Source organism: Mustela lutreola, chromosome 7 (assembly GCF_030435805.1).
Source record: "Mustela lutreola isolate mMusLut2 chromosome 7, mMusLut2.pri, whole genome shotgun sequence".
Classification (NCBI taxonomy): domain Eukaryota; kingdom Metazoa; phylum Chordata; class Mammalia; order Carnivora; family Mustelidae; genus Mustela; species Mustela lutreola.
In genome coordinates this window covers 150,103,567-150,128,440 of record NC_081296.1, presented here as the reverse complement: position 1 = coordinate 150,128,440, position 24,874 = coordinate 150,103,567, and the positions used below count along the sequence as shown (strand labels likewise).

The following is a 24,874-nucleotide window of genomic DNA, read 5'->3' as shown; positions in this document are numbered from 1 at the left end:
GCAGCGACGGCCGGAGGCTGGAGCAGCCGAGCCACAAGCGGCGGCGAGCCAGCGGCGCGCGCCGGAAGGACGTCAGCGCGCTTCCGGCGGCCGTGGGCGGGGCTCCGGGCTCCTGCCCGGGATATCTGCGGACGCATGGCAGGTGCGTGCAACGGGCCGGGTCCGGGGGACCGGGAGGGTGTGCGCGTCCCCGCTGGGCCTGCGACGTGGGCCGGGGGCCGGGGGCCGAGGCCTGAGGGAGTGTGCGGGGGTCCCTGCCTTGGCCCAGCCCATCCGCCGGCCTCGCGCAGGCTCGGCGGTCCGCCCGGGAGCCAGTCAGTCTGGCTGAGCCTCGGTTCCTTTCTCGTGTAGAAGCTACTGGTATGGACAGGCGGGTCTGCCCATCCCGGCGCTCAGAGCGTGACTGTCACTGTCAGCCAGCATTAGCGGAGGACACTGCGTGCCAAGCCTTGCATGCCCAGCTCCTCCCAAACCTTCCCCTGAATGCCCCTCCGCATTACCCGCCGCAGAGCTGTCGCAGCGAGCACCAAGTAGAGTCCCAAGTGCTTTACGTGGGTCAGCGCGATAGAGCCCCGCAGGGATCCCGTGTGCGATGTGAACGGATTGGGAGCCGCGGCTCGGAAGGGCCGCTAACCTCACTCTGCTCTGTTCTGTGACTCCCATTACTGGTATCTTTCCCGACTGGCCCCAGTTTCTTGAACTCAGAACTGTGTTTTGGGTTCCTAAGTACGTGCGGGGAATGGAGCAGACAGATGATGAATCGGACGGGGTCTTCACCCCCTTAGAATTTATAGGGCAGGTGATAAGGACTATTTCTCCATTTAACACATTTTATTCACCACTTATTGTGTGCTGAGGTTAGGAGAGGGAGCAAGACATAGTCAGTGCCCAGGTGGGCTTACGGTCAGCGGGGAATATAAACATTACACCAGCAAATATACCACGCTGGTGAGTGTCAGTGATAGCCCAAGAGGTTGTTTCAGATATCCAGGGCAATGAGTCCTAACCCAACCTGGGAGGTCCAGGAAGATGTCCTTGTGGAAGGAGTGATTTCTGAAAACCTAAATCAGATCATGTCACTTTCCTACTCAGAGCTTATTGCTTCCTTTCCACTGACTTGAAATAAATCTAAACTCTTTGTCTTGGTCTTTAAGGTTCCAGTTGCTTGACTGTCCCCTCCACCATCCCCCCTCCCACCACCATTCTATTCTAGATGATGTGGGATCATCCAGTACAAACGTCAAGAAAGAATTATTGGGATGTTGCATGGTGCAACTTAGCAAGTTTATTTAGGTAGCATGGGGCAGGATCCATGGGCAGAAAGGCCGCATTTTTGCTTAGTGGTCAAGAGGGAGGGGACATGCTGGGAGTATTATAAATTTTTCTTTGAATTTTTACTGATAAAACTACTTTAGCAAGATTTCTCTGGTGCTTATCATTCAGTTCAATATTAACTGTTGGTGAGATTTATAAGCAGTCATGAGACCTTTTAAGAATGCAGCAACTGGGGCACCTGGGTGGCTCAGTATAAGCTGCTGCCTTTGGCACAGGTCATGATCCCAGGTTCCTGCACCGGACACTTGTGTGGCTCCCTGCTCAGCAGGGAGACTGCTTGTCCCTCACCCTGTGCCCCTCCCTCTGCTTGTGCTTTTCTTTCCCTCTCTCACGCAAATGAAAAAATAAAATCTTAGGGGAAAAAAAAGAGTGAAGCAACCAGCACATATCTGATCTTTGTTGGAACTATGTAGGCTAAAGGTCAGCCTTCCAGGCTAAAGTTATACATTTTTCTGCTTTCTATCCCTCGTCATAAACACGCTGGTCTTGCTTAATTTTTCAGACTCACAGTGCTCATTCTCACATTAGGACCTACTGCTGACCTCTCATCATTCAGGTTCTAGCCTAAATGACATCACTTCAGGGGTTCACTGTAATACAAGACCCCTTTTTCTTTTCTGTGTAGCACTTACCACAATCTGAATCAATCATGGTTATCTGGTTGTCCATTATCCACCTTCTCTTTGCAAAGTTCCATGAAAACGGCCCTGGTACACCTCAGTCAGTCTCTTCATCCCCTGTGTCTGGCATGTTGTTGATGAGTCATATAAAGACTGAAGGGATGTTTAAATAAGCAGAGCCTTAAAGGACTCTAGGAGTTAGCCAAGTGAGTGGGTCATACACGGCCAGCAGGTACACTCTAGGTCAAAGTCAGAGCTTGCACAGGGCTAGCCCTAAGGCATAGAGAGCAAGCCGTGAGAAGCTGGAGAAGTCCTGCCTGGTTGGCAGGACTTCCATAACAGGTGTGATTGCGGTTTATACTAACAAGTAAATATTTGGTCTTTGTCCTGTTTTTGGCAGAGAGGTAAAACCCTTGGTATTTCCTTCGTGTGAGAATGAGCAAGTTGTCTTTTGTTATACTGATGAAGTAATTTTTGGGAAGCCTTTGGATGGGCGCTGGTTCCCATGCGCAAACACACACATACGCACCCCCCAGTCACATGATTAAAGGGTTGGAACTGGGGCGCCTGGGTGGCTCAGTCATTAAGCGTCTGCCTTTGGCTCGGGTTATGATCCCAGGGTCCTGTGATTGAGCCCGAGTTGGGCTCCCTGCTTGGCAGGAAACCTGCTTCTCCTTCTCCCACTCCCCCTGCTTGTATTCCATCTCTCACTGTCTCTCTCTTTTTGTCGAATAAATAAATAAAATCTTTAAAAATCAATCAATCAATCAATAAAGGGTTGGATCTTTCAGTCCCACCTACTTCCCCCATGGCCCCAGGGGAGAGGGGTTCAGATTGAATCAATGAGCAATGCCCGAAGATTTAATCAACCATGCCTGTGCAATGAAGCCTCTGTAAAAGCCCACAAAGATGGGATTTGGGGAGTGCCAGGTTGGTGAACACATGGAGATCTGAGGAGAGTGGTGTGCTCAGAGACTCCATACCCCTTTCCACAAACCCTGCTCTGTACATCTCTTCTATCTGGCTCTTTCTTTTTTCTTTTTTTTTTTTTTTTTAAATATTTTATTTATTTATTTGACAGACAGAGATCACAAGTAGGCAGAGAGACAGGCAGAGAGAAAGGAGAAAGCAGGCTCCCTGCTGAGCAGAGAGCCCGATGTGGGGCTTGATCCCAGGACCCTGGGATCATGACCTGAGCCGAAGGCAGAGGCTTTAACCCACTGAGCCACCCAGGTGCCCCTATCTGGCTCTTTCTAATAGGAGGGGGAAAAATACATATATATACATATACGTATATGTATATATACATATACGTATATATATATACATATACGTATATGTATATATATATACATATATATATATACACATATATATACTTAGTTGCAGAACACACACACACATATATAACACATATATGTTATATGTGAGGACATATATAACACATATATGTGTGTGTGTGTCTGTGTGTTCTGCAACTAACACCATAAATTTGCTGACTTTAAACAGCAAATATGGGACAGGCAAGCTATGATGAGTTCTGGCAAGTTGGAAGAGACAAAGGGAAGGTCAGCTTTCCTTCAGTTTTTAGGGGGAAACTGGAGAGTTATCATAAATAAAAATGTATTCGAGAAGAACAAGAGTTCAAGGTTGTCGTGGTTTCTGCAGTGTGGTTTCTGCACTGGCTGCAGTGAGACAGTGAGAGATGGTGGTTAGTACATTTATTGCCGGGGCGAGTGGCGGGGGCTCTTCCTTCCTTTTCTTAAACGCAGGAGATAAAATTCCTTTGTGAAGTATGTCCTCACTTGTTGAAGTCATTCTTGCCTGCCTTCCTCCTGCTGGTTGTGGAGGCTACAGCAAGTAGTGTGTGCGTGAACACGTGCCTCTCCGGGGCTTCGGACTCCATTTTAAATGAGGTTTCCTGTATTTTCACATTTCCCTCTTTTGAGCAATTTGCTTAAAAAAAAAAAATGACTTTATCAAGAGTCAGCTTTCCTGCCTGCATTTAGTGGTTTTGTCCACTTTCCTGGTTGTCCCATCCTGTGTCAGAGGGAAAGTGCATAATGACTGGAAGCCATTGAGGCCACATGTGAGTGACAAAAAAGGGTAGGAGGGAGACCTCAGTCCTTCCCATCTAAAATCTCTACCTTGGGGCACCTGGGTGCCTCAGTGAGTTAAGCATCTGCCTTCGGCTTAGGTCATGATCCTGAGGTCTTGGAATCAAGTCCCACATCAGGCTCCCTGCTCAGCACGGGAGTCTGCTTCTCCCTCTCCCTCTGCCACTCCCCTTCCCCTCTGAGCTCTCTCTCTCTGTGTCAAATAAGTAAATAAGTAAATAAATAAGATCTTTTTTAAAAAGGGCAGAATTAAAAATAATATAACAAATCCAGCTTGATAGTTCTAAACCAGGAGCTCAAACCTGAAGGTAACCAGCTAAATAGATCAGAAGACCGGGGGTCATTGGGGTAATTCGTTGTAATCAGTGCTCTTGTTCCCTGATCTTGTATAAGTGGGTTTCTGTTTCTCCAGAGGTGTTTGCCTAGATATAGCTGGTGGTATTTCTGCACAAATGCCTCCTTATTCAGCAAGTAGATTGTCCAAAATGCCTTTATTTTTATTTATTTTTTAAAGATTTTATTTATTTATTTGACAGAGAGAGAGAGAGATCACAAGTAGGGCAGAGCAGCAGGCAGAGAGAGAGGGGGAAGCAGGCTCCCCACTAAGCAGAGAGCCTGATGCGGGGCTCGATCCCAGGACCCTGACACCATGACCTGAGCCCAAGGCAGAGGCTTAACACACTGAACCACGCAGGCGTCCCCTTTAAAAAAAAATTTTTTTTTCGATTTTATTTATTTATTTGAGAGAGAGAGCAGAGCAGGAGGGTGGGCAGAGATAGAGGGAGAAGCAGACTGAGGGAGCCTGATGCAGAGCTCAATCCCAGGATCCTGGGATCATGACCTGAGCCAAAGGCAGAGGCTTAACCGACTGAGCCACCTGGGCACCTCGTCCCAAACTCCTTCGGCCAACAAGTCCCATGATCACCGTTGGGCTACTCTTGCTTTGGCTGTGGAATCAGCTACCTCTCCTAATGTAGAGAGAGATTTCGGATCATGTGTTCATTGGCACTACTCTGACCCAAAGGGAAAAGCCTCTCTACAGAGCCACACCAGGAGTGATATATGCCCCCAGAAGTTCCTGGTTAAGAGCGCCATGGAGCCTAATGAGGCAGGGCAGCGGAGGCCTCTGGTTTGTTATGAAAGTTAACAATAAACAATAAACATTGACTTCCAAGTTGCCAACTAAGCATTCATATGACTTGGGAAATGCTGTTCCTATAAACAAAAATGAAACCATGTGGTGTGCGGGGACCCCAGCTAAGGTCTAGAGTGTGATTTATTAGCTGGAATTTCCTGATTAGCCTTTTCAAGCCAGGGATCAGAAGAGTTGAGATGATATTCCGCGAGAGGCTATCCCTTCATGAAGGGGTCTTTTATAGGAACTTTGCAAAGAGGCATAAACGTATTTGTATTTCCCTTGGGTGCAGGGAGAGAGATCACACTTACGTAAGGAAAAGAATGTGGGATTGACCGATGGCAAAAATGCAGGGATTTAACTGAGTTAGTACAGTCATGACTGGGGAAAGGCTGAAACAAGTGCGAGAGTGCCGGTCAGAGTAGCAGTGGGTGACATCTGTTGGCTTGCAGGTGTCATCTACCATGGCATTTGGGGACTACAAAGAAATTGGATATAGGTTATAGGTGTCTGACATTGTGAACAGGTCAGAGCTTCTGGTGACAGGTGCAATAGTCAGAAAGCTTTCCTCCTTTTGTGGGGGATTGGGAAATGTGATTAGGGCACTGTCTTTCAAGAGAGGGCGAGGGGCATCTGGGTGGCTCAGTCGGTTGGGCATCCACCTCTTGGTTTTGGCTCTGGTCGTGATCTCAGGGTTGTGAGATTGAGCCCTGCAGGAGTCCTGTCATGCCAGAAACTCTAATTCCGCCCCCTCTTTCTTTTTCTTCTTCTTCTTCCTCTTCCTCCTCCTCCTTCGTCTTTTTTAGAGAGAGAATGTGCGCGTGCACACAAGCAGCAGGGGAGGGAGGAGAGAATCTCAAGCAGGCTCCACATCCAGCATGGAACCCAATGCGGGCCCCTTCATGCCCTTTCTCTGATGATGATGATGATGATGATGATGATGATGGCCAGAGCAGCTGTGAGGAATATAGCACCTAATATATTCTGGACGTAAGACCCACTTAAAATTTTCTCCCTGCTAAAAATAGGAAGCCAGCCTGTTTCCATGACATTACAAAATTGTGAGCCACTCCTAAAGCATATTTGCTGTCAGCGTAAATGTGGGCAGCTGTGCCCTTGGCAAGCACGCCCGCCATGGGAGGGTGTACGGCTCGGCTTGTTGCAGTGAAGTGGCCAAAGGTAATGGTGTCACTCAGTTCCTTCAGAGGCGTTTGCAAGTGCATATCCAGCACAACATTCGCCATATCTGCCTCTCAGATGAAAACCATCAGGGAACCATGAGAAGTCAGTGTCCTCCAAAGGACGTCAGTCGTCACGGGAGGGAGTCAGGAGGTGATGCGTCAGTCAGGCACGAGCAGGGAGGTGACCGCAGCGAGGAGTTCTGGGAGGAGTGGTTTAGGAGAGGATTTCACAGGAGGGGGACGACTGGCTGGGGGGTGGTGGCAGAGAGGGGGGCCTCTACTGTGTAGGGCATGGGGATGGCTGCGGGGGTCCCGGGACTGTCTCCTGGCTGCTCTTAGCCAAAAGGGTGTTGGCAGGAATGGCTCTGAGGCAAGGTGACTGGTGCCACGTGGCATGCTGTTGGCCGTAATGCCCTGTGGGGTCGATGGGGATCCTTGTGTTTGGGGTGAGTAACCCCAAGGAATTCCCTTCCTATTCATGTATAAAAAGGCAGTTGATCACTGGGATGGCCAAGGACAGGGGAATTTATTAAGCTTTCTTTTTTTTTTTTTAAGATTTTATTTATTTATTTGAGGGAGAGAGAGGGAGAGTGAGCATGAGAGAGAGAGAGAGAGAATGCACGCGTGAGGACCATCAGGAGGAGGGGTAGAGAGAAGGGGAGAAGCAGGCTCCCTGCTGATCAAGGAGCCACTGTGGGGCTTCATCCCAGGACCCCGAGATCATGACCTGAGCCGAAGGCAGAGGCTTACCCCACTGAGCTGCCCAGGCGTCCTTCATCCTGGTCCTCCTAACTAGAAGGTCACCCCAGTAATGAACTGAAAGACCTGCCCAGTAATGAACACAGAGTTCAGGCTACCCAAGTCGAATTGGTGTTTAAAGGAAGATCAGAATTTTCTTTAAAAACCATTTGGAGGGACACGTGGGTGGCTTATTTGGTTGAGCATCCAACTCTTGATTTTGGCTCTGGTCATGATCTCAGAGTCATGAGATCAAGCCCTGCATCAGGTTCATGCTGAGCGTGGAGCCTGCCCAAGATTTTCTCTTTAAACAAAAAAACAAAAAAATCCCCACAGTAACTCGGAGACAACTATGATCATCGTGCGTGGGTTCATTGGGTTTTTGAGTACAAGCCTGAAGCAAGTGTGTTTGGCAGGGATTGGGAAAGCCCTAGGAATTGCTGCTAAAAGCATTTAGTGCCTGCAGGAGCTCAATCATATAGCAAAGTGTGGGTAGGACCCCATCTGTGGTTCTACAGATCCCTCCGTGGAGCAGCTGGCCCCGGCACCTCAACACATCGGGCTCGGCCACTGACCGCGGACAAAATCCACAGGCAGAGAGGCGAGTGGTGGCACACAAGAAAGGACTTCATGTCAGTGAGTGACACCGGGAGGACCCTGGACTAGTGTCTCAGAGTCTCCCAAGCCCTGAAGATCCTCTCAGGTCTGTCTAAGGAGAATGTGGGACAAAGATGGGTGGCGCGTGCAGGGGGCAGCGAAGGTCTGGTGTCGCTGTCGTGGGCCGGTCAGGAGGGGTCTTCCTGGCTCCGGCCATCCTTCTCGCTTGAGGGGGTAGTCTCGGTTCCCCTCACGGGCTGCTCTGCCAGCTGGCTCTTTTCCAGAGTTACGGAGTTAAGAGATAAGCTGAAAAGAAGAACTTAGTCATGTAGAAGTACTGACCGAGGTCGGAAGGGACATCCTCCCTCCCCAGGATTACCAGCGTGGCGAGCTCATCGAGTGATGGGACGGGTCCCGGACAGCAGGCCTGTGGAATCGCGGATCTGAATCTGAGAAACCCAGCTGATGTGTCGCCGTCTCAGCCAGTCTGGGAGGATCTGTGGGGACCGTCAGCAACTCGGAGCGTCCCAAATCTCACTTTGGGGAAGTCTTTGACTGTAGCTCCTAATTCGCCTGCAGTCCAGGTCACACGAGAAATCGGGGGGTTCGCATGTGGACCCTCAGAGGGTCTGAATTTAATGGGGCAGGTTTTCATAGGTTTGGGAGAGGGACGGAAGGATGTCCAGACAGAGGAATGAGGAAGTGCAAGGGCATAGAGGAGCGGCCGTGCAGGGGGACGGGGAGGGTGGCCGTGAGCCTGCGAAGGTGAGCTGTGTGCCCTGAGACCAAGAGGACAGGCGGGGAGCAAGGGACCTCAGATGACTTTTGTCTTCCTTTAATTGTTTGTTGTTTGGTTAATTTGGAATCGTATTTTGTGAAGAGGCGACTTGAGAGTCCTGAAATTCTGTTAGAAGCCTCCAGGTACCCATTAAATCGGCATCCCATGCAGTCTGTTTAATTGTAGAGTCAGAGCTTTCTAATTAGGTTCTGAGAAAAGTTGGGGGGGTGAGGTCGAGCGTTCCCCATAGTGGCCGTTGAAGTTTGAACTCATCTTTGGGGAAGTTGGTACATTTAGTCAAAATGCTTTCCCACCAGCACTTCACGAGGGCTCCTTTTTCTCCACATCCTCATCAACACCTGCTGTTTCTTGTCTTTTCTTTTTTAAAATTTTTATTTATTTGAGAGAAAAAGAGAGCAAGCATGAGCAAGGGGAGGGGCAGAGGTAGAGGGAGAAGCAGACTCCTGCTGGGCGGAGAGCCTGATGTGGGATTCAATCCCCGGACCCCAGGATGGTGACCTGAGCCAAGGCAGACACCTAACTGACAGAGCCAACTCAGTGCCCCTCTTGTCGTTTCCATGACAGCCATCCTGACAGGTGTGAGGTGATATCTCATCGTGGGTTTGGATGTAGGAAAGATGTTAGGGTTCGAAGCCAATGGCCAAGAAAGAATTCTTGAGACATCTTGGTCTTTGGAGCATTCTTGGTCCAAAAAGGTGGTTTTATTAAAGCACAGGGACAGGACCTATGGGCAGAAAGAGCCGCACTGGGGTCATGAGGAATGGCCCATTATATACTCTCAAGTTGAGCAGAGGTCAGGGACAGTGTAAGTCTTTAAGGAATTTTGGAAGCAAGGTTTCCAGGACCTTGAGGGGGATAGCTGTTGTTGGGAAAAGGTCACCTTATCCATGAGACCCTTCAGATGTATAACAGTGGGCCATATGCTTGGAGGGGTGATTACCAACATCTATCTCGGGGTTAGAGAAAAAGGAAATTTCTAAAGGAATTTTTATTTAAGACTTACAGGATCCTGGGGGAGAGGGGAGTCAGGGGAAGACTGTCTTATGCCTTTAGCAAGGGATTAGCTTCAAGGCAGCTGGTTTCCTAGAGGAATGTCACTCGGCCTGTTTTAAGCACTTACCCATGGGCTGTAAGTAGTAAGGAAATTTAATAACGTTTCTTTTGCCTCCGTTTCCCACGTCCATTCTGATTTGCAGTTCCCTGATGCTGGGTGATGCTGAGCATCTCTTCATGTGTCTGTCGGCCGTCCGTACGTCTTCTTTGGAAAAGTGTGTATTCGTGTCCTCTGTCCATTTTTAAATTGGATTATTGTTTTTTTGGTGTTGAGTTGTGTCCTTTCTTTATAAGTCCACCAGAGAAAAATAAATACAATGTGACTTCGTGCATGTGTGGAATTTAAGAAACAAAGCAAACAGAAAAAAGGAACAAAAAAGACTTGTAACAACAGAGAACACATTGATGGGTACCGGAGGGAGGGGGAGGGGCTGGGGAGATGGGGGAACAGGTGATGGGGATTAGGGAGCACACTTGTGCTGAGTCCTAGGTCGGTATGGAGGTGCTGAATCACTAGGTGGAACACACGAAACCAGTACAGCACTGTGCTAATATACTCAAATGCAAATCAACGAGTACATAAATAATAGTAAAGCAGACAAGGAGGGACTGTATCTTTTTTTTTTAAAGATTTTATTTATTTATTTGACAGAGAGAGACACATCGAGAGAGGGAACACAAGCAGGGGGAGCAAGAGAGGGAGGAGCAGGCTTCCTGCTGAGCAGGGAGCCCCATGTGGGGCTCGAGCCCAGGACGCTGGGATCATGACCTGAGCTGAAGGCAGACGCTTAACAACTGCGCCATCCAGGGGCCCTAAGACCATAGCTTTTAAACCTAAAACCTGATGGGGTCCCAAAAAGAGGACCCCCCGTAGAGAGTGTGGAGAATCAAAATCCCATTACTCAAAATCTGGGGTGCGAAAGTGAGTGCTTCAAACAGATCCTGAATAAAGTCGGGCGCGGAATCTGAAACACCCCTTCTCCAAAGGGGTGAGTACGAGGCCTCCATGCAGACGCCTGGTCCCGTGGGGTCTTCTCCTTCGGATCCCACTCTAACTGCCAAGTAATAGAAACTTTAAACAGAGCAAAGAACATCTCTAAGTGGAAAAAAAAAAAAAAAAGAGTTGATTCAGGAATTGCAAAGAAATTGCAGTTCAGGACAATTCCCTGTGACGAATCGTAGGCGAGTCGGAGGAGACAGGGGAAGGTCAGCTTTAATTAGGTTTTAGGGGGAAGTGGGGGAGGGTTGAACCCAAGTTCCGTGGAGAACAAGAGTTCGAGGTTTGCAGTGGTTTCTCATCGGCTACAAGGGGTGGTTGGTGGGTGAGCCCTTGCTGGAGCTGGGGTGGGGGAAGGCGCCTTCTTTTCCTTCAAAGCAGGAAATGAAATTCCTACGTGAAGAGTGGCCTCCCTTGTCGTGATAACTCCTCTCCCCCTCCTTTCTGCGGGCTGTGCAGGCCACAGCAAGTCACGTGTGTGTGAGAGCCGCCCTTTCACGGCTCCCTGCCTCCCTCCGAAATGAGGTTCCTTTTTTTTATTTCACAAATTTGTAATCATTGTGTTTCTCTTACTCCCTGTCAGCAAACACTCCTGGAAGTGCAACACCCAGAAAACCTGTCTTATCTGTCAGCGCAAGAAAAATTAAGGACAATGCAGCTGATTGGCATAATTTAATCCTGAAATGGGAAACCCTCAACGACGCGGGCTTTGCTACTGCAAACAGCATTGCCAACCTGAAGACCCGGGTGCGGTGAGTGTGTGTGGAGGTCCTCGTGCTCTAAGCTCCGCGCCCTTACTGATCGGGCAGAGTCTGCCGGGGGTCTCTGAGGGCGGGAATGGCAGTCCGCGTCAGCATGAGCGGATGACCTCACGTTGAGAAGAGGAGCAAGTGGTGTGCGCACCCGTCAACTGTGCATGTCCATTTTAAACAGAATGGTGCTACCTACTGTTTGCGGTTATGTCTGTATATAAAATTATAGAAATGGATTGGAAGGACGGGCCCGGTCGAGAAACTCGGCCCCTTCCCAACGGGTGGGTGCTGGGTGGGAGGTCAGCAGGGTTGGACTTCACGACCTTGTACTTCGTTTCTGTGACGTTGTGATGGACAGTACGGGCGCTCCTTCTCTTTGGTCTCCCTCCCGGTTCCTGGCATACAGGTCCGAAAACCCCTCCGACTTCCCCATGGATAAGGGCACTAGGAGCATCCTCTGTAATATCTGGTCTTTTGTCCCCAGAATGACCCAGGTGAAAGGAGTGTCCTGAGTTCAGGCTAGGGAGGTGACTTCCGGCCAGCCCCGAGGAACGAGCAGGGGATTAGAGAGCGAGAATTTTCAGCCCCTCCCCTTCACCCCACCTCCCAGGGAGGGGAGAGGAGTCCCCAGGGGCCAGTGATTTAGTCAATTGTGCCTACCTAACAAAGCCTCCGTAAGACCCCAAAAAGATGGGGTCGGGAGAGCTTTTGCTCTGGGAAATAGTTAATACCTCTCCCTGCTGGAAGGGTGGCCCCCAGACTCCACAGGGACCAAACCCCTGTGCTCAGGACCCTCCCGGACAATCCTAAGTGTTCCTCTTCATCGGGCTGTTCTTTCGTGTCCCTTAATATCCTTTGTCACCAAGCAGCGATCCAGTAAGGAAACCATTTTCCGGAGTTCTGTGAGCCGCTCCAGCAAATCCTTCAGATCCAAGGGGGCGGCTTGGGGGAACCTCTTACGCACGGCGCATTATAGTCAGAAACACAGCTAACACCTTGGAGTTGCCGTTGGTGTCTGGAGTTGAGCGGGGCCAGTGTCGCGGGGCCGAGCCCTGGCGTGTGGGATCGGACCGTCTCCCGTAGGGAGTTTCTGCGCGGACACTGCGAGAATGTCTGCGGGCTGTGAGGGCCCCTGGCGTGGAGAAACTCACTCCCTGCCTTTGGTGGGCGGGTGTCGGCAGTCGGGGGGACGGAGAGCAGAGGGGGCTAGGAGTGTTCTCTTCCTTAGCAATTTCTTTCCTTCTGTGTGTGTTTTTATTAAATCATTCTTCACTTAAGACCAAGTGGTCTTTTTTAAAGTATGATTTTTTATTTGTTTATTTGACACAGAGAGGCAGCCGGAGACGGAACACAAGCAGGGGGAGTGGGAGAGGGAGAAGCAGGCTTCCTGCTGAGGAGGAAACCGAACTCGGGGCTTGATCGCAGGACCCCCGGATCATGACCTGAGCGAGGGCAGACGCTTAGCAACTGAGCCACCCAGGCGCCCCATAATTTCTTATTTTTTAGATGTTTTAGTTATTTGTTTATTTGAGAGAGAGAGATTGAGCAGGGGGAGGGACAGAGGGAGAGGGAGAAGCAGACTCCCTGCTGAGCAGAGAGCCCTACGCAGGGCTCAATCCCAGGACCCCAGGACAGTGACCTGAGTCAAAGACAGACACTCAACCCACTAAGCCACCCAGCCGCCCCCCCCCCCCGCCACCCGCCAAAATGTATGTACTTCATGGAGCACTGGGTGTGGTACATAAACAGTGAATCTCGGAACACTGAAAAAATAAAATAAAATTGAAAATAAAAACATAAAGAGACGAAGGAGTCCTGAGGAAACTGTCGGCGGCGGCCAGTTCCGGTGGGGGTCGGCCTCGTTATTCTTTGCACGTCCTGCACGTGTCATTTCTTATCTCAAAGTTATAGGTCCGCGTTCCTATGTCCTTGTCTGTAAGGGGACTACTGGCCCCGGGCTCTGGCCAGTTCCCGCCGCAGGTCTCACGCGGCCGGCCCTTGCTCACTCGCCCTCCTGCACGCGGAGCTGAGACTGTTCTGTTCGTGCTTCGTTTTCCTAAGTGTTGTGACCCCACTAGGTTAATTTCATGCCCCACAGGCCGCAGCCTTCGGTTTACCAAACAGTCCCCAGACGGTGAACTCAGGGAAATGGGCACGTCGCGTTCCTGTTCGTACACCGAGCACGGAGCCCTAGGCCAAAGGCACCACGGGACGGCCTTCAGCCGACTCCCTCCAGCGCAGAGCGGCTGGGCGTCTTCCTTGGGCTCAGAAGTAATAAGGAATGATAATGAATAATAAGTAATAAGGAATCCTGTATCGCATCCACATGAAGTACACCTGGGCCAAATAGGCGCCTGACACCCTTACGTGGAGATCGCAGTTTCTGGGCTCTGCCGTAAGGAAGCGAGGTGCCTTTCAGGGTGTGCTTAGTTTCCACTCTTTTCCCTTCTGTCCAGGAGTGAAGATAAGACAGAGTTACAGGGCAGCAGCCCAGCTTCTGCGGAAAAGACGCTTCCAGAATATAGCAAGGAGCTCGAGGCGCTGTGTGAGGAGCTGCAGACCACCTTGGAGGCTTTGGTGAGATCCAGAGCCCCTGGCACCTCGGTGGGGGGGTGGGGGAGGTGGACTTGGGACTTTCTCGGCGCTCGGCAGGTGTGCACATGGTGGGAGACGCTGTCCCCCAGACACTGTCCTCAGCCTCCTGCACTTGCCTCCTAAATCTCAGTGCCCCCCAGGACGCTGTCCTAGACCTTTGTTCTTTCCGCCCCATGTGCTGTCTGGGTCCATCTCACCCACTTCTTTTTTTTTCTTTTTTTAAAGATTTTATTTATTTATTTGACAGAGAGAGATCACAAGTAGATGGAGAGGCAGGCAGAGAGAGAGAGAGAGAGGAGGAAGCAGGCTCCCCGCTGAGCAGAGAGCCCGATGTGGGACTCGATCCCAGGACCCTGAGACCATGACCTGAGCTGAAGGCAGCGGCTTTAACCCACTGGGCCACCCAGGCGCCCATCTCACCCACTTCTGAAGGCTCCACATGGTAAATATTTCGGGATTTGTGGGCCCTACCATGTCTCATCATCACTGGGCTCCCCATGTAGCGCCCACAGGTGGTACAGAAGTGAATGACGGCCTAGCTGGCGCGCAGGGGCGCGTGAGCACCAGCCTCCAGGGTCCCAAATAGACCAGGCTCGGCCACTCCCCACTGACAAAACTCACAGGCAGAGAAGCGAGTGGTGGGGGCACAAGAAAGGACTTTGCTTCGGTGAGGCCGACACTGGGAGGGCAGCAGACTAGCGTCTCAATGACCCTCTGGAAAGTGCTGGAAAGACTTGCAGGTTTATGTAAGGAGATGTGGGACAAAGGTTGGTGGGTACGTGCAGGTGGGCGGTAAAACGTTGATCGTGATTGCCGGGTTGGGGGGCAGGGTCGCACGGGGTCTTGCTGGCTCTGGGCAGTTGTTGTTGCTTGAGGGGGTAGTTTTGGTTCCTGTCATAGGATGTCCAAATGGGCGTAGTTCAGGTTTCTGTCCGTGTGGCTGTGTTCCAATAAAACTTTATTCATGGACACTGAAATTTTAATATCATGTAATTTTGATGTGTTGTAGAATATTCTTTTTACACGGTTCTCTGAAGCATTTCAGAATATAAAACCCATTCTGAGCTCTTGGGCCATACTAAAGTAGTGTGTGGGCTGGCTTCGGTCTGGGCCCTGGTCTGGCCCACGAGAGATGTTCTCAGTGTGTAACGAACTAATGACGGGTTCCATTACCAGTACCCACCGCACCTGCCACCAAACATAGACTTAACTCCGCATCTCCTCGCTGGGCACAGACTCGAACTTGGGTAACTAGAACTTACCCCTGAACATGGAAGAATCTTTATCTTTTAATCTTTGATGGAAATGTTTCTGATCTTTGACATGACTTCTTGCCTGTGAAACAGAATATGTGGAATGTAATTATGTGGAGTGTGATTGTATTTCTTAAAGATACTACTTGTTCAGATTTAGGATTCCAACTGTTCCAAAGCTGTCGGTTTAAAGGAGTTTTTCAGGAGGCGCACCTGGGTGGCTCAGTCAGTTGAGTGTCTGCCTTTGGCTCAGGTCATGATCCCAGGGTTCTGGGATCGAGTCTCGAGACATTCTCCCTACTCGGCGGGTCGTCTGTTTCCGCGTCTCCCTCTGCCTGCTGCTCTCCCTGCTTGTGCTCTCTCTGTGTCAAATAAATAAATAAAATCTTTAAAAATAAATAAATAGAAGACTTTTTAGGAAAGAAAGACTACCTTTTTTCTTTTTTTTTAAAGTAGGCTCCACACTGAGCATGGAGTCCAATGTGGGGCCTGAACTCACAACCCCGAGATCAAGATCTGAGTTGAGATCAAAAGTCAGACACTTAACCAACTGAGCCGCCAGGCGCCCCAACACTACCCTTTTAGACACATCAACTGTAAGATGCATTATAGTTTCAGGAACACTAAAATGAGAAAATAAATGTTTGAGGACATTTTGGTAATTTGGCCTTTTATGATCGAAATCAGTAGTGTCTTTGGGATATTTAAGATTCTTATGGGGCTAAATAGCAAACAGTTTTCTCCAAGTAGATGATCAGGTTTCTGTCATCCTCCTGTTCTGCCTTCCCTCGCCCCGGGCTTGTGCTGGGATGACAAGCACTTGCCCTCCGCAGGCTGTCTGAGCAGGTAATGAGACAGGCGTCATCGACTCCGTGTCTAGGCCCCCACTCAGGAAGGCAAGAGAATTAAGAGTGTGGGCTACGTGAGGTCCACTGTCTTTGTTTGTGTCCCTGGCGAGTGAGGTCCGGACATGGAGCTCCTGGCCAGTGGGGAGCGGACACAGGCCAAATACGCGATTGAAAGGGACAAAGTTCTAAGTTGGGGAAAACTGCCCACTTGTTTTGTTTTCTTTTTCCCAAATGAACCCGTTTGATCATGGCAAGTATTTGTGTTTGGGCCGCCTGGGTGGCACACTGGGTTAAGCCTCCGATTCTTGGTTTCGGCTCAAGTCGTGATCTGAGGGTCGTGGGATGGAGCCCCATGTCACGCTTCTCACTCAGTGCCGGGTCTGCTTGAGATTCTCGTGCGCGCTCTCTCTCTCTCTCTCCCCCTCTCCCCATGCACGCTCTCCCCTTCTCTCTCTGCCTCTCCCTTTCTCTCTAATAAATAGATCTTTTAAAAATACATACTTTTGGGGGCGCCTGGGTGGCTCAGTGGGTTAAAGCCTCTGCCTTCAGCTCAGGTCATGATCCCAGGGTCCTGGGATCGAGCCCCGCATCAGGCTCTCTGCTCAGCGGGGAGCCTGCTTCCTCCTCTCTCTCTCTCTGCCTGCCTCTCTACCTGCTTGTAATCTCTGTCAAATAAATAACATCTTTAAAAAAAATACATACTTTTGTTTGAACAAAAAGCAGGTGCATGTATTGTTCCTAAAAGAAACCAGGTAGCTGAGTTCCAGTCTTAAAATAATGTGAAGAGCCCAGAAGCCGAGCACATGTGCTGCTCAGTCAGCTGCCCTCCGGCCCCGACCGCTCACTGCCTCCCGCCAGAGCCTCTCCATCCCTCGTCCCCTTCCAGGAGACAGCCTGTCACAGAAGCTCAAAGCTGTGTTGGAACGAGAAACATTTTCAACACATACTGATGTGACTTTTACAAAATGTAAAAAAATCTGAAAGGATTTTGTTTTCAAGAGCCACTTGGCTCTGGTTCGAGCACACGCTCTCATCTGTCACTTAGACGTAGGCCCCGCAGGAAGAAGTTTCAAAGGGGCGGCCGATGGGGAAGAGCGGGGGTGCCTTTCATTTCAGGCACGCCAGGAGGGATTGGCTTTGTCTGTCTGTCCTAGGCTCACTCACCCTCCAGTGCTGGGCTGTTGCCCTGGGACTCTGTTCTCTGCCCCACTGACCTGCATTGAGGAGGGACAGCGTGGTAAGACGTTAGTGGGGAGAGTCAAGGTCCGAAAAACCCAGCCAGCAGGCTCGGTGAACTGAGCAGCAGCAGAGGAAAGGCGGGGCACGTGCCCTTGGTCCCTCTGACCTGCAGCACAGGCCCAGGGTGAGGCAGGCCAGGGGAAAGTAGCCGCTGGGTTGTAGGTGGCCACCTGCTTGTGGTCAGCCGAGTTCCCAGGACCTTCAGATAAAGGCCGGGCTGTGTCCCTGACAGCCAACAAAATGATGGGCCCAGCCATCAGTGCAGACAGAGACAGCATGGTGCGTGTTTGGAGCGGGGTCTCAGGGGGGCAGGCATTATCAGGGAGAAGCTATTGGAGGGATTGGAGTTGTAGCCCAGGAAAGGGGGAATCAGCAGACAAAACAGCTGCCATCACAGCCAAAAGGCTATCCAAGAACCGAAAAGGGTCCACTGGTTTTCTGAGGCCTCTCAGGGGACAAAGGAGAACCTGGTACTGGCAGAAGCTTTGGCTCCCACCAGGGAACAATGTGGCAAGTCCTGTCCGGAGCTGGAAGGGGCTCCCGCGGAGCTGGTGTGGCCCAAGGTGGGAAATGTGTGCCCAGAGGGCTGGACGATGCTTGCTCCTGGGCGGAACCGCACCAGCACACGCACGCCTCACTCTTGGGCCTGCTTCACAATTCATATTAATCCCATCCTGTTCACTAACGTTTTTCTATAATACAGTTGAAAATCACATTATATAATCACCTCTCGGTCTTTTGGCTAAGATCAAGTGTAAAATCACATTATACACACTGTTACCTGGGTATTGCTTCCCTGCCGAAGTCTTTGAGCCTGGGGCTGACTCCCTTTATCCTAAGAAGGGAAGTTTTCTTTCTTTCAAAGGGACCTCTGGAGCAGGAGGGAGACGCACACAGGCCCGAGGCTAGTAGCCCAGTGGGAAGACAGGCTGTACTGCGTGCTGCGGGGTTGCTGATGCTAAGGCCTGGTGGCTTTGGGAAGAGGCAGATACCCTGGTCTCTACAGTCTCCCAGGCCACGGTGTCCTGCTTCCGTGGATTTATTCTCTATGTTTTTTGGGGACACCTGATTTTTTTAGGACAGAGAGTTTACGTAAATTACCCCCAGCCTGCAGCTCTTTTCAGACGTGCCCATCCTATGAATCACAAATTGGAACGCCACGTCCGTCGTAATTCATGAGGCAGTACTGAAGCTGCAGTCGAGTCATATTTCTTTCCTTTTTCCCTACTGCCCTCTCTGCACCCCGGACGCCACAGTGAATGTAGTCACCACGTCGGCTCCGGCTCCTTGTGGCCACCCCAGTCTCATGGACTTCGCTTGTTTTTTCTAGCAGTGACAGTTTTGAGGACAATAGGTCAGGCATTTCGCAGCTGCCCCTCACTTGGGGTCTGTCTGATGACCTTCTCATGATTTGGCCAGGGTCATGGGTTTTTCGAGGGAGACTGCGGAGACGGAGACGAAGTCTCATCATCCCATCGAGGACAGGGAGTGTGACCACACCCATCACTCTGGGTGTTGACCTTGACCGCGTGACTGTCAGGTTTCTCTGTAAAAGGAGCTCCTTTCGCACTGTCCACACAGCCCACACTGGGGGAGTGGGAAGTTCTGCCCCTCCTCCTCGAGGGCAGAACATGTACGTAAATCGTGTCTCTCCCCCACTGCCTGTGAGTTACTGGACCATTTATTTCTAGCAGTGGGGACTTGTGGTTACTTGTTCTCCACCTTGGGCTGTCAGAGAATACTGCTTTATTTTGTCCTCAGACTGTCCCTGCTTTGGCCCGTAGGAGTTCCATTGGCTCCTGTTCCTCTTAACATGCTTCCATCATTGTGAGTTTTTGGTTTGGGTTTTTTTGAACACTTCCTTACTTCCTAGCGTTTCAAGACATTCTAGGCGCATCTGGTGTATTCCCTGCCTCTGATCAGCCATTTCCCCAAGGAGCCCTCGTTTCTCTGATTGGAGGATGGTTTTAGAAACCCAGGTCTGGGTGCCAGCTGTCAGGCCCTGGAATGCTCTGCTCTAGGGAATTTATTCTATTTTGAAGTGGTTTGGAAAGAAGTTCTCATTCTGTGTTCAAAACCAGAAGTTAATGGAATAAGGCTTTTCATATTATTTGTCTTGTTCTCTAGCTTTTGGAGAGAATGATTTTCCAGACTTGGCTTTAAGTGTCTTTAATGAATTTGACTGTGGCAGGGGGCTTTGAGGCACCATTTCCCTAACGTGGACAAACGTTTTACAGTTTGTTCTGTGGGAGGAGGTGTTCTGAGGTTGCCCTGGGAGTGGGCACCTCCGTGTGTGCCTTGCCGGCTCAGGGCTGCCCACCTCGTGTGGTCTTTTTCTCTGTTGATGACCAAGCTCTGCACGGCACTGCCGGCCAGGGTCAGGCTCCAGGATTTTCCTTGCTCTCCCGATTATTTACAAGCTTTTCTTTGAATTAGGTGGCAGGATGCAGAGAACGTGGGTTGGCCAAGAGACGTGGGTCAGGAAGCATGGTGCAGGGGTGCTGGCTTTGACCTTCCCTAGCTCAGCAGCCCTGAGAATTGTGTCAGCTATAATGCAGAAATGCTGAGTCCTCTCTTTTGGGGTGGGGCCACATGAAAGATCAAACCTAAAAAGATTGGGAAAGGAGCATAGTGCCTTAAAAATCAATGTTAGCGGGGCGCCTGGGTGGCTCAGTGGGTTAAAGCCTCTGCCTTCGGCTCAGGTCATGATCCCGGAGTCCTGGGATCGAGCCCCACATCGGGCTCTCTGCTTGGCAGAGAGCTTGCTTCCTCCTCTCTCTCTGCCCGCCTCTCTGCCTACTTGTGATCTCTGTCTGTCAAATAAATAAATAAACAAAATCTTTAAAAAAAAAAAAAAATCAATGTTAGCGGGCGCCTGGGTGGCTCAGTGGTTAAGCCGCTGCCTTCAGCTCAGGTCATGATCTCAGGGTCCTGGGATCGAGTCCCGCATCGGGCTCTCTGCTCAGTGGGGAGCCTGCTTCCCCCTCTCTCTGTCTGCCTCTCTGCCTACTTGTGATCTCTCTCTGTCAAATAAATAAATAAAATCTTAAAAAAAAAAAATTCAATGTTAGCGGCTCCCTCAGCCTTACTCCTGGGTCTTTTGCTGTGAAGGCCCAGGCATTGCCTGAGGGTACAGGACCAAGCGCATGTCCCTCCCCAGGAAGACTCTGTGTTCTCCTGGGGCCTACAGCTTGAGCTGACAGTCCATGTCAGAAAAATTTAAAAAATAAAAAAAAAAAATCAATGTTAGCTGAACTTAGTGCACACCACATCCGGCGTAATTGGAGAGTGGCCAAAGGGCCAAGTGTAAGGAATTCAGATTTTGACAATTTCTAGATCTCTGTGCATTCACGCCTGTGCACATGGGGTGAAGTATACACAGGGGTCAGAAATGTGGTTTTAGTGGGTCTGTGCTGCTGACATCTGAAGTCTTAGTTACATGGTCCCTGTACGTAACAAATCCTTCCATAGCGCCAACGGGTTCTTCACAAGTACCTCGTCCTTCTCGCTGCCGTGTAGGCAGTTTGTCAGAGCGGACTGTGCTGGCTTGTCTGTGCAGCAGGGATGGTGTCCATGTCCCCTGCGGTGGCCGGGCTTCCTGCAAAGGCCACCCCACCCCGAGGCGCGTCAGTGTCCGCTTTCCTCACTTCCTGTGTCAAGGGTGTGGGGCTGCCTTTCCTGACCACCGTTTTACAGATAAGGAAACCAGGCGTTGAGGTTTCAGTAAACTCAGAGGCAGTTCATAAAAGTCAGAAATGAACTCATCTAACACCCTTCCCCCTGTCACCCCATCAAGGCAGAGCCTGCCTTTTGATTCCTCCACGTCTTGGGGCTAAAACATTAGCGCCTTCAGAAATCTTAGGGAAGTGGGACTCCGCAAGCTTTCTTTCTCCAGCCCGGAAAGCCAGGGCTTTTTTCTGAAGCAATCCGAGTTAAAGAAATCGTAGCCACCATCTGCCTCCAGCTGCCTGGAAATGTGCAGCGCGTGGAGTGAACAGTGTTGAGTTATTGGACTTTGGGTCTCAACGGACTTCTGCCTCTGAGCTTCGAAAGCTCACAGTTACTGAATCTGAGACTGCAGTAGATTTCAAATAAGGTTCTCATATTCCCAATTAATATCTTTTCAGGCCAAAATACAGATGAAAATGGAAAAGCTGTCCTCGACCACCAAGGGGGTTTGTGAGCTAGAGAACTACCATTACCGGGATGGGAGGCCCCGCCCCCCCCTATTTCACACATGGCCCACAGCCCATTTCTGTAAGTAGTTCTCTTTTTACTGATTCTCAGGAGTAGAAATTATGAGAGCATTTGTGTTCTTGAGACGTGGTACTTGAAGAACCTAACAGAGTCTGAAGTTCAATTCGAGAGGATCCATTGGAAGGAAAGGAGATTGGGGGCATCTTAAAATGGGCCTTTCTTCTTGCCTCTAATAATCAGCAAAGAATATTAAATGTAATTAGAGACACATGAAGCGTTTTAGAGACACATTTAGCCCTTTATTATTTTTTTAAAAGGATTTTATTTATTTGACAGACAGGGATCATAAGTAGGCAGAGATGCAAGCAGAGAACAGGGGGAGGAAAGCAGGCTCCCTGCTGAGCAGAGAGCCCAATGCGGGGCCCGATCCCAGGACCCTGGGACCCTGGGACCCTGGGACCCTGGGACCATGACCTGAGCCAAAGGCAGAGGCTTACCCTACTGAGCCACCCAGGCGCCCCCTTATTAGCCCTTTAAAACCAAGTGGTCAAGGCACCCAGCTGGCTCAGTCCACAGAGCCTATGACTTTCGATCTTGGGGTCATGAGTTCAAGCCCCATGTTGGGCACAGAGATTACTTAAAAAAGCAAGTACATAACCTTAAAAAAAAAAAAAGGGTAGAACAAATTCTACTGCCTCTGCGGAGACAAATTTTTTTTTTTTTCTTTTTTAGAAAGATAGGTTTTGGGGCACCTGGGTGGTTCAATCACTTAAGCCTCCAACTCTTGATTTCAGCTCAGGTCTTGATCTCAGGATCATGAATTCAAGCCCAGCACTGAAGGAAAAAAAAAAAAAGATAAACTGAGGTCAGTTGAACCCCCAAAAGAAGAACATAGAATGTTCTGGAACATGGAATTCATTTCTTAAGTTCTACAAGATCAGGATTACTTTTTTTTTTTTTTTTTAAGATTTATTTATTTTAGAGAGAAAGTGAGTGTGCACATGAAAGCAGAGGAAGGGGCTGAGGGAGAGAGAGAGAAGCAGACTCCCTGCTGAGTCCAGAGCCTGACATGGGGCTTGATCCCATGACCCTGAGATTGTGACCTGAGCCAAAATCAAGAGTTGGATGTTCAGCTGACTGAGCCACCTCGGCGCCCCTCAGAGTTACCATTAGCTTTGTTAGTTCAAAAGAAGGGCCTCATTATTTGTTGCCAATTTGAGACCTCGCTTTTTTTTTTTTAAGATTTTATTTATTTATTTGACAGACAGAGATCACAAACAGGCAGAGAGGCAGGCATAGAGAGAGGAGGAAGCAGGCTCCTTGCTGAGCAGAGAGCCTGACGTAGGGCTCTACCCCAGGACCCTGAGATCATGACCCGAGCTGAAGGCAGAGGCTTTAACCCACTGAGCCACCCAGGCACCCTGAGACCTTACTTTTAAGTAAGGAAGAAAAGGGTAAAACCATTTGATGTAATGTGTTATTGGAATACTGTCTGTCTGAGGTGAACCTACTGTTTATAATCATCGCGGGACCCAAGAGTTGAGCAGAGGCTAGACTTACTCATTAACTTCATGGCCCTTATCATGCCACTAACCCTACTGATGGGTACAAGCCCGAGTGACCCTACTGATGGGTATGAGCCCGAGACCCTACTGAAGGGTACGAGCCCGGGTGACCCTACTGATGGGTACGAGCCCGAGTGACCCTACTGATGGGTATGAGCCCGAGACCCTACTGAAGGGTACGAGCCCGGGTGACCCTACTGATGGGTACGAGCCCGAGTGACCCTACTGATGGGTACGAGCCCGAGTGACCCTACTGATGGGTACGAGCCCGAGTGACCCTACTGATGGGTACGAGCCCGAGTGACCCTACTGATGGGTACGAGCCCGAGTGACCCTACTGATGGGTACGAGCCCGAGTGACCCTACTGATGGGTACGAGCCCGAGTGACCCGGACCCGCCCGGTCCTCCTTCACCCCTGCACTGTCGCCGAGTCTAGTTCTCAACAAGCTTTCCAGAGTGGGACCCACCCCCAGGCAGGAACAGTTCTGTGACTTTGTTGCCTCTAAAGAGAGACATTGGTTTCAGACGAGGTCTCCCGCAAGCTGTGCGACATGTACCAGAAGGAGCTTCTCCTGAAGCGCATGATCACGGAAGAGCTTGCACACGCCGCAGACCACGACCTCACCCTGAGCTACCTGTCAATGTGGCTGCACCAGCCCTATGTGGAGACCAACAGCACGATGCTTCTGGAAAGCATGCTGCTGGAAACAGGGCACCGGGCCCTGTGACGTCCCGGCATAGCCAGGCCTGAGCCCCCAGGCTCTGGACCGCTGGATGCTTCTGTGGCTCCCGTGATGGACGGTCTTTCACGTAAGACCCAGTGCTGTGACGCGGCCGCCCTCCGGCCTTAGTGTCTTCCGGACTGGATCACTTTAGTGGCTCCCCGTGGCCTGTCCCAACACTAGACTGCTGGGAGCCGTGCTCCCTGCCATGTTGGCCACGCCTGTTGTGAACCTGTCACCCAAGGGGACCTCACGTGAAATAAAGGAGTTCCCTACCAGGATGACTGTGTCACCTCATTTTTGTCAATTAGCCGTATTTATATAGAAAACCCCTGGTTCAGTATTTTTTTTTTTTTTTTAAATATTTTATTTACTTATTTGACAGAGAGAGATCACAAGCAGACAGAGAGGCAGGCAGAGGGAGAGGAGGAAGCAGGCTCCCCGCTGAGCAGAGAGCCCGATGCGGGGCTCGATCCCAGAACCCTGAGATCATGACCTGAGGCGAAGGCAGCGGCTTAACCCACTGAGCCACCCAGGCGCCCCCAGTATTTTTTACTTTGTATCTATCCGTTATTAAATTTCTCTACAAATAAACGTAGGTTTTGTAATTACAGCTGATGAGTACATAGAGCTAACTGAGTGAGAGAGACCGGCTCGTGAAAACTACCTCCAGCAGTCGCCTGTGTTTGCAGACAGGATGAGGCAGGCCACGGGATTCTTCCAGGCACAAGCGCTAGGGTCTGACAACATCCGCAGCCCAACCCTGGGGGCTCGAGTCTACCATTGGCTTCCCGCAGAACCGTGAGGAACTTGGTGCTACAGCACGGATGGGGTACGTGACCCAGGATGTGGCCCTCCTCTCATGGAGGCTGCAGTGTCCCAGCAACAGGCAAAGAAGCAAATGCTCCAGTAAAGACCCTACACGACAGGGATTTCGTTTGGGAGAAAGTGAGCCTCCCTCGCTGTGCAAAGTGATACGTCAGAAAGTACTGAAAGGCAGTACTTCCTAGCGTCTCCTTCCTCTGCCCCTGGGGCACTCGCTGATGGCTCACTACTGTAAAGGCTGCCCTCACACATCTCACAGCCAGGAAGCCGCGGTTAGCATGCAGTGGGAAGGGTGCTCTGCTCCA

At 50.4% G+C, this 24,874-nt stretch overlaps 1 protein-coding gene and 1 non-coding gene across 2 annotated transcripts; both read left to right on the top strand.

Moving 5' to 3' along the window:
• The first annotated feature begins 17 nt into the window (after nt 1-17).
• CINP (cyclin dependent kinase 2 interacting protein) lies at nt 18-24,025 on the top strand. Its single transcript, XM_059183187.1, has 5 exons — nt 18-142; nt 11,156-11,324; nt 13,781-13,901; nt 21,387-21,516; nt 23,548-24,025. Exons 1-5 carry the CDS (start codon nt 136-138, stop codon nt 23,748-23,750), a joined length of 630 nt encoding a protein of 209 aa, XP_059039170.1. The 5' UTR covers nt 18-135; the 3' UTR covers nt 23,751-24,025.
• LOC131837792 (small nucleolar RNA SNORA49) lies at nt 20,334-20,463 on the top strand. Its single transcript, XR_009356375.1, has one exon. It is a non-coding gene; the product is annotated as a small nucleolar RNA SNORA49 (small nucleolar RNA).
• Nucleotides 24,026-24,874: the final 849 nt, after the last annotated feature.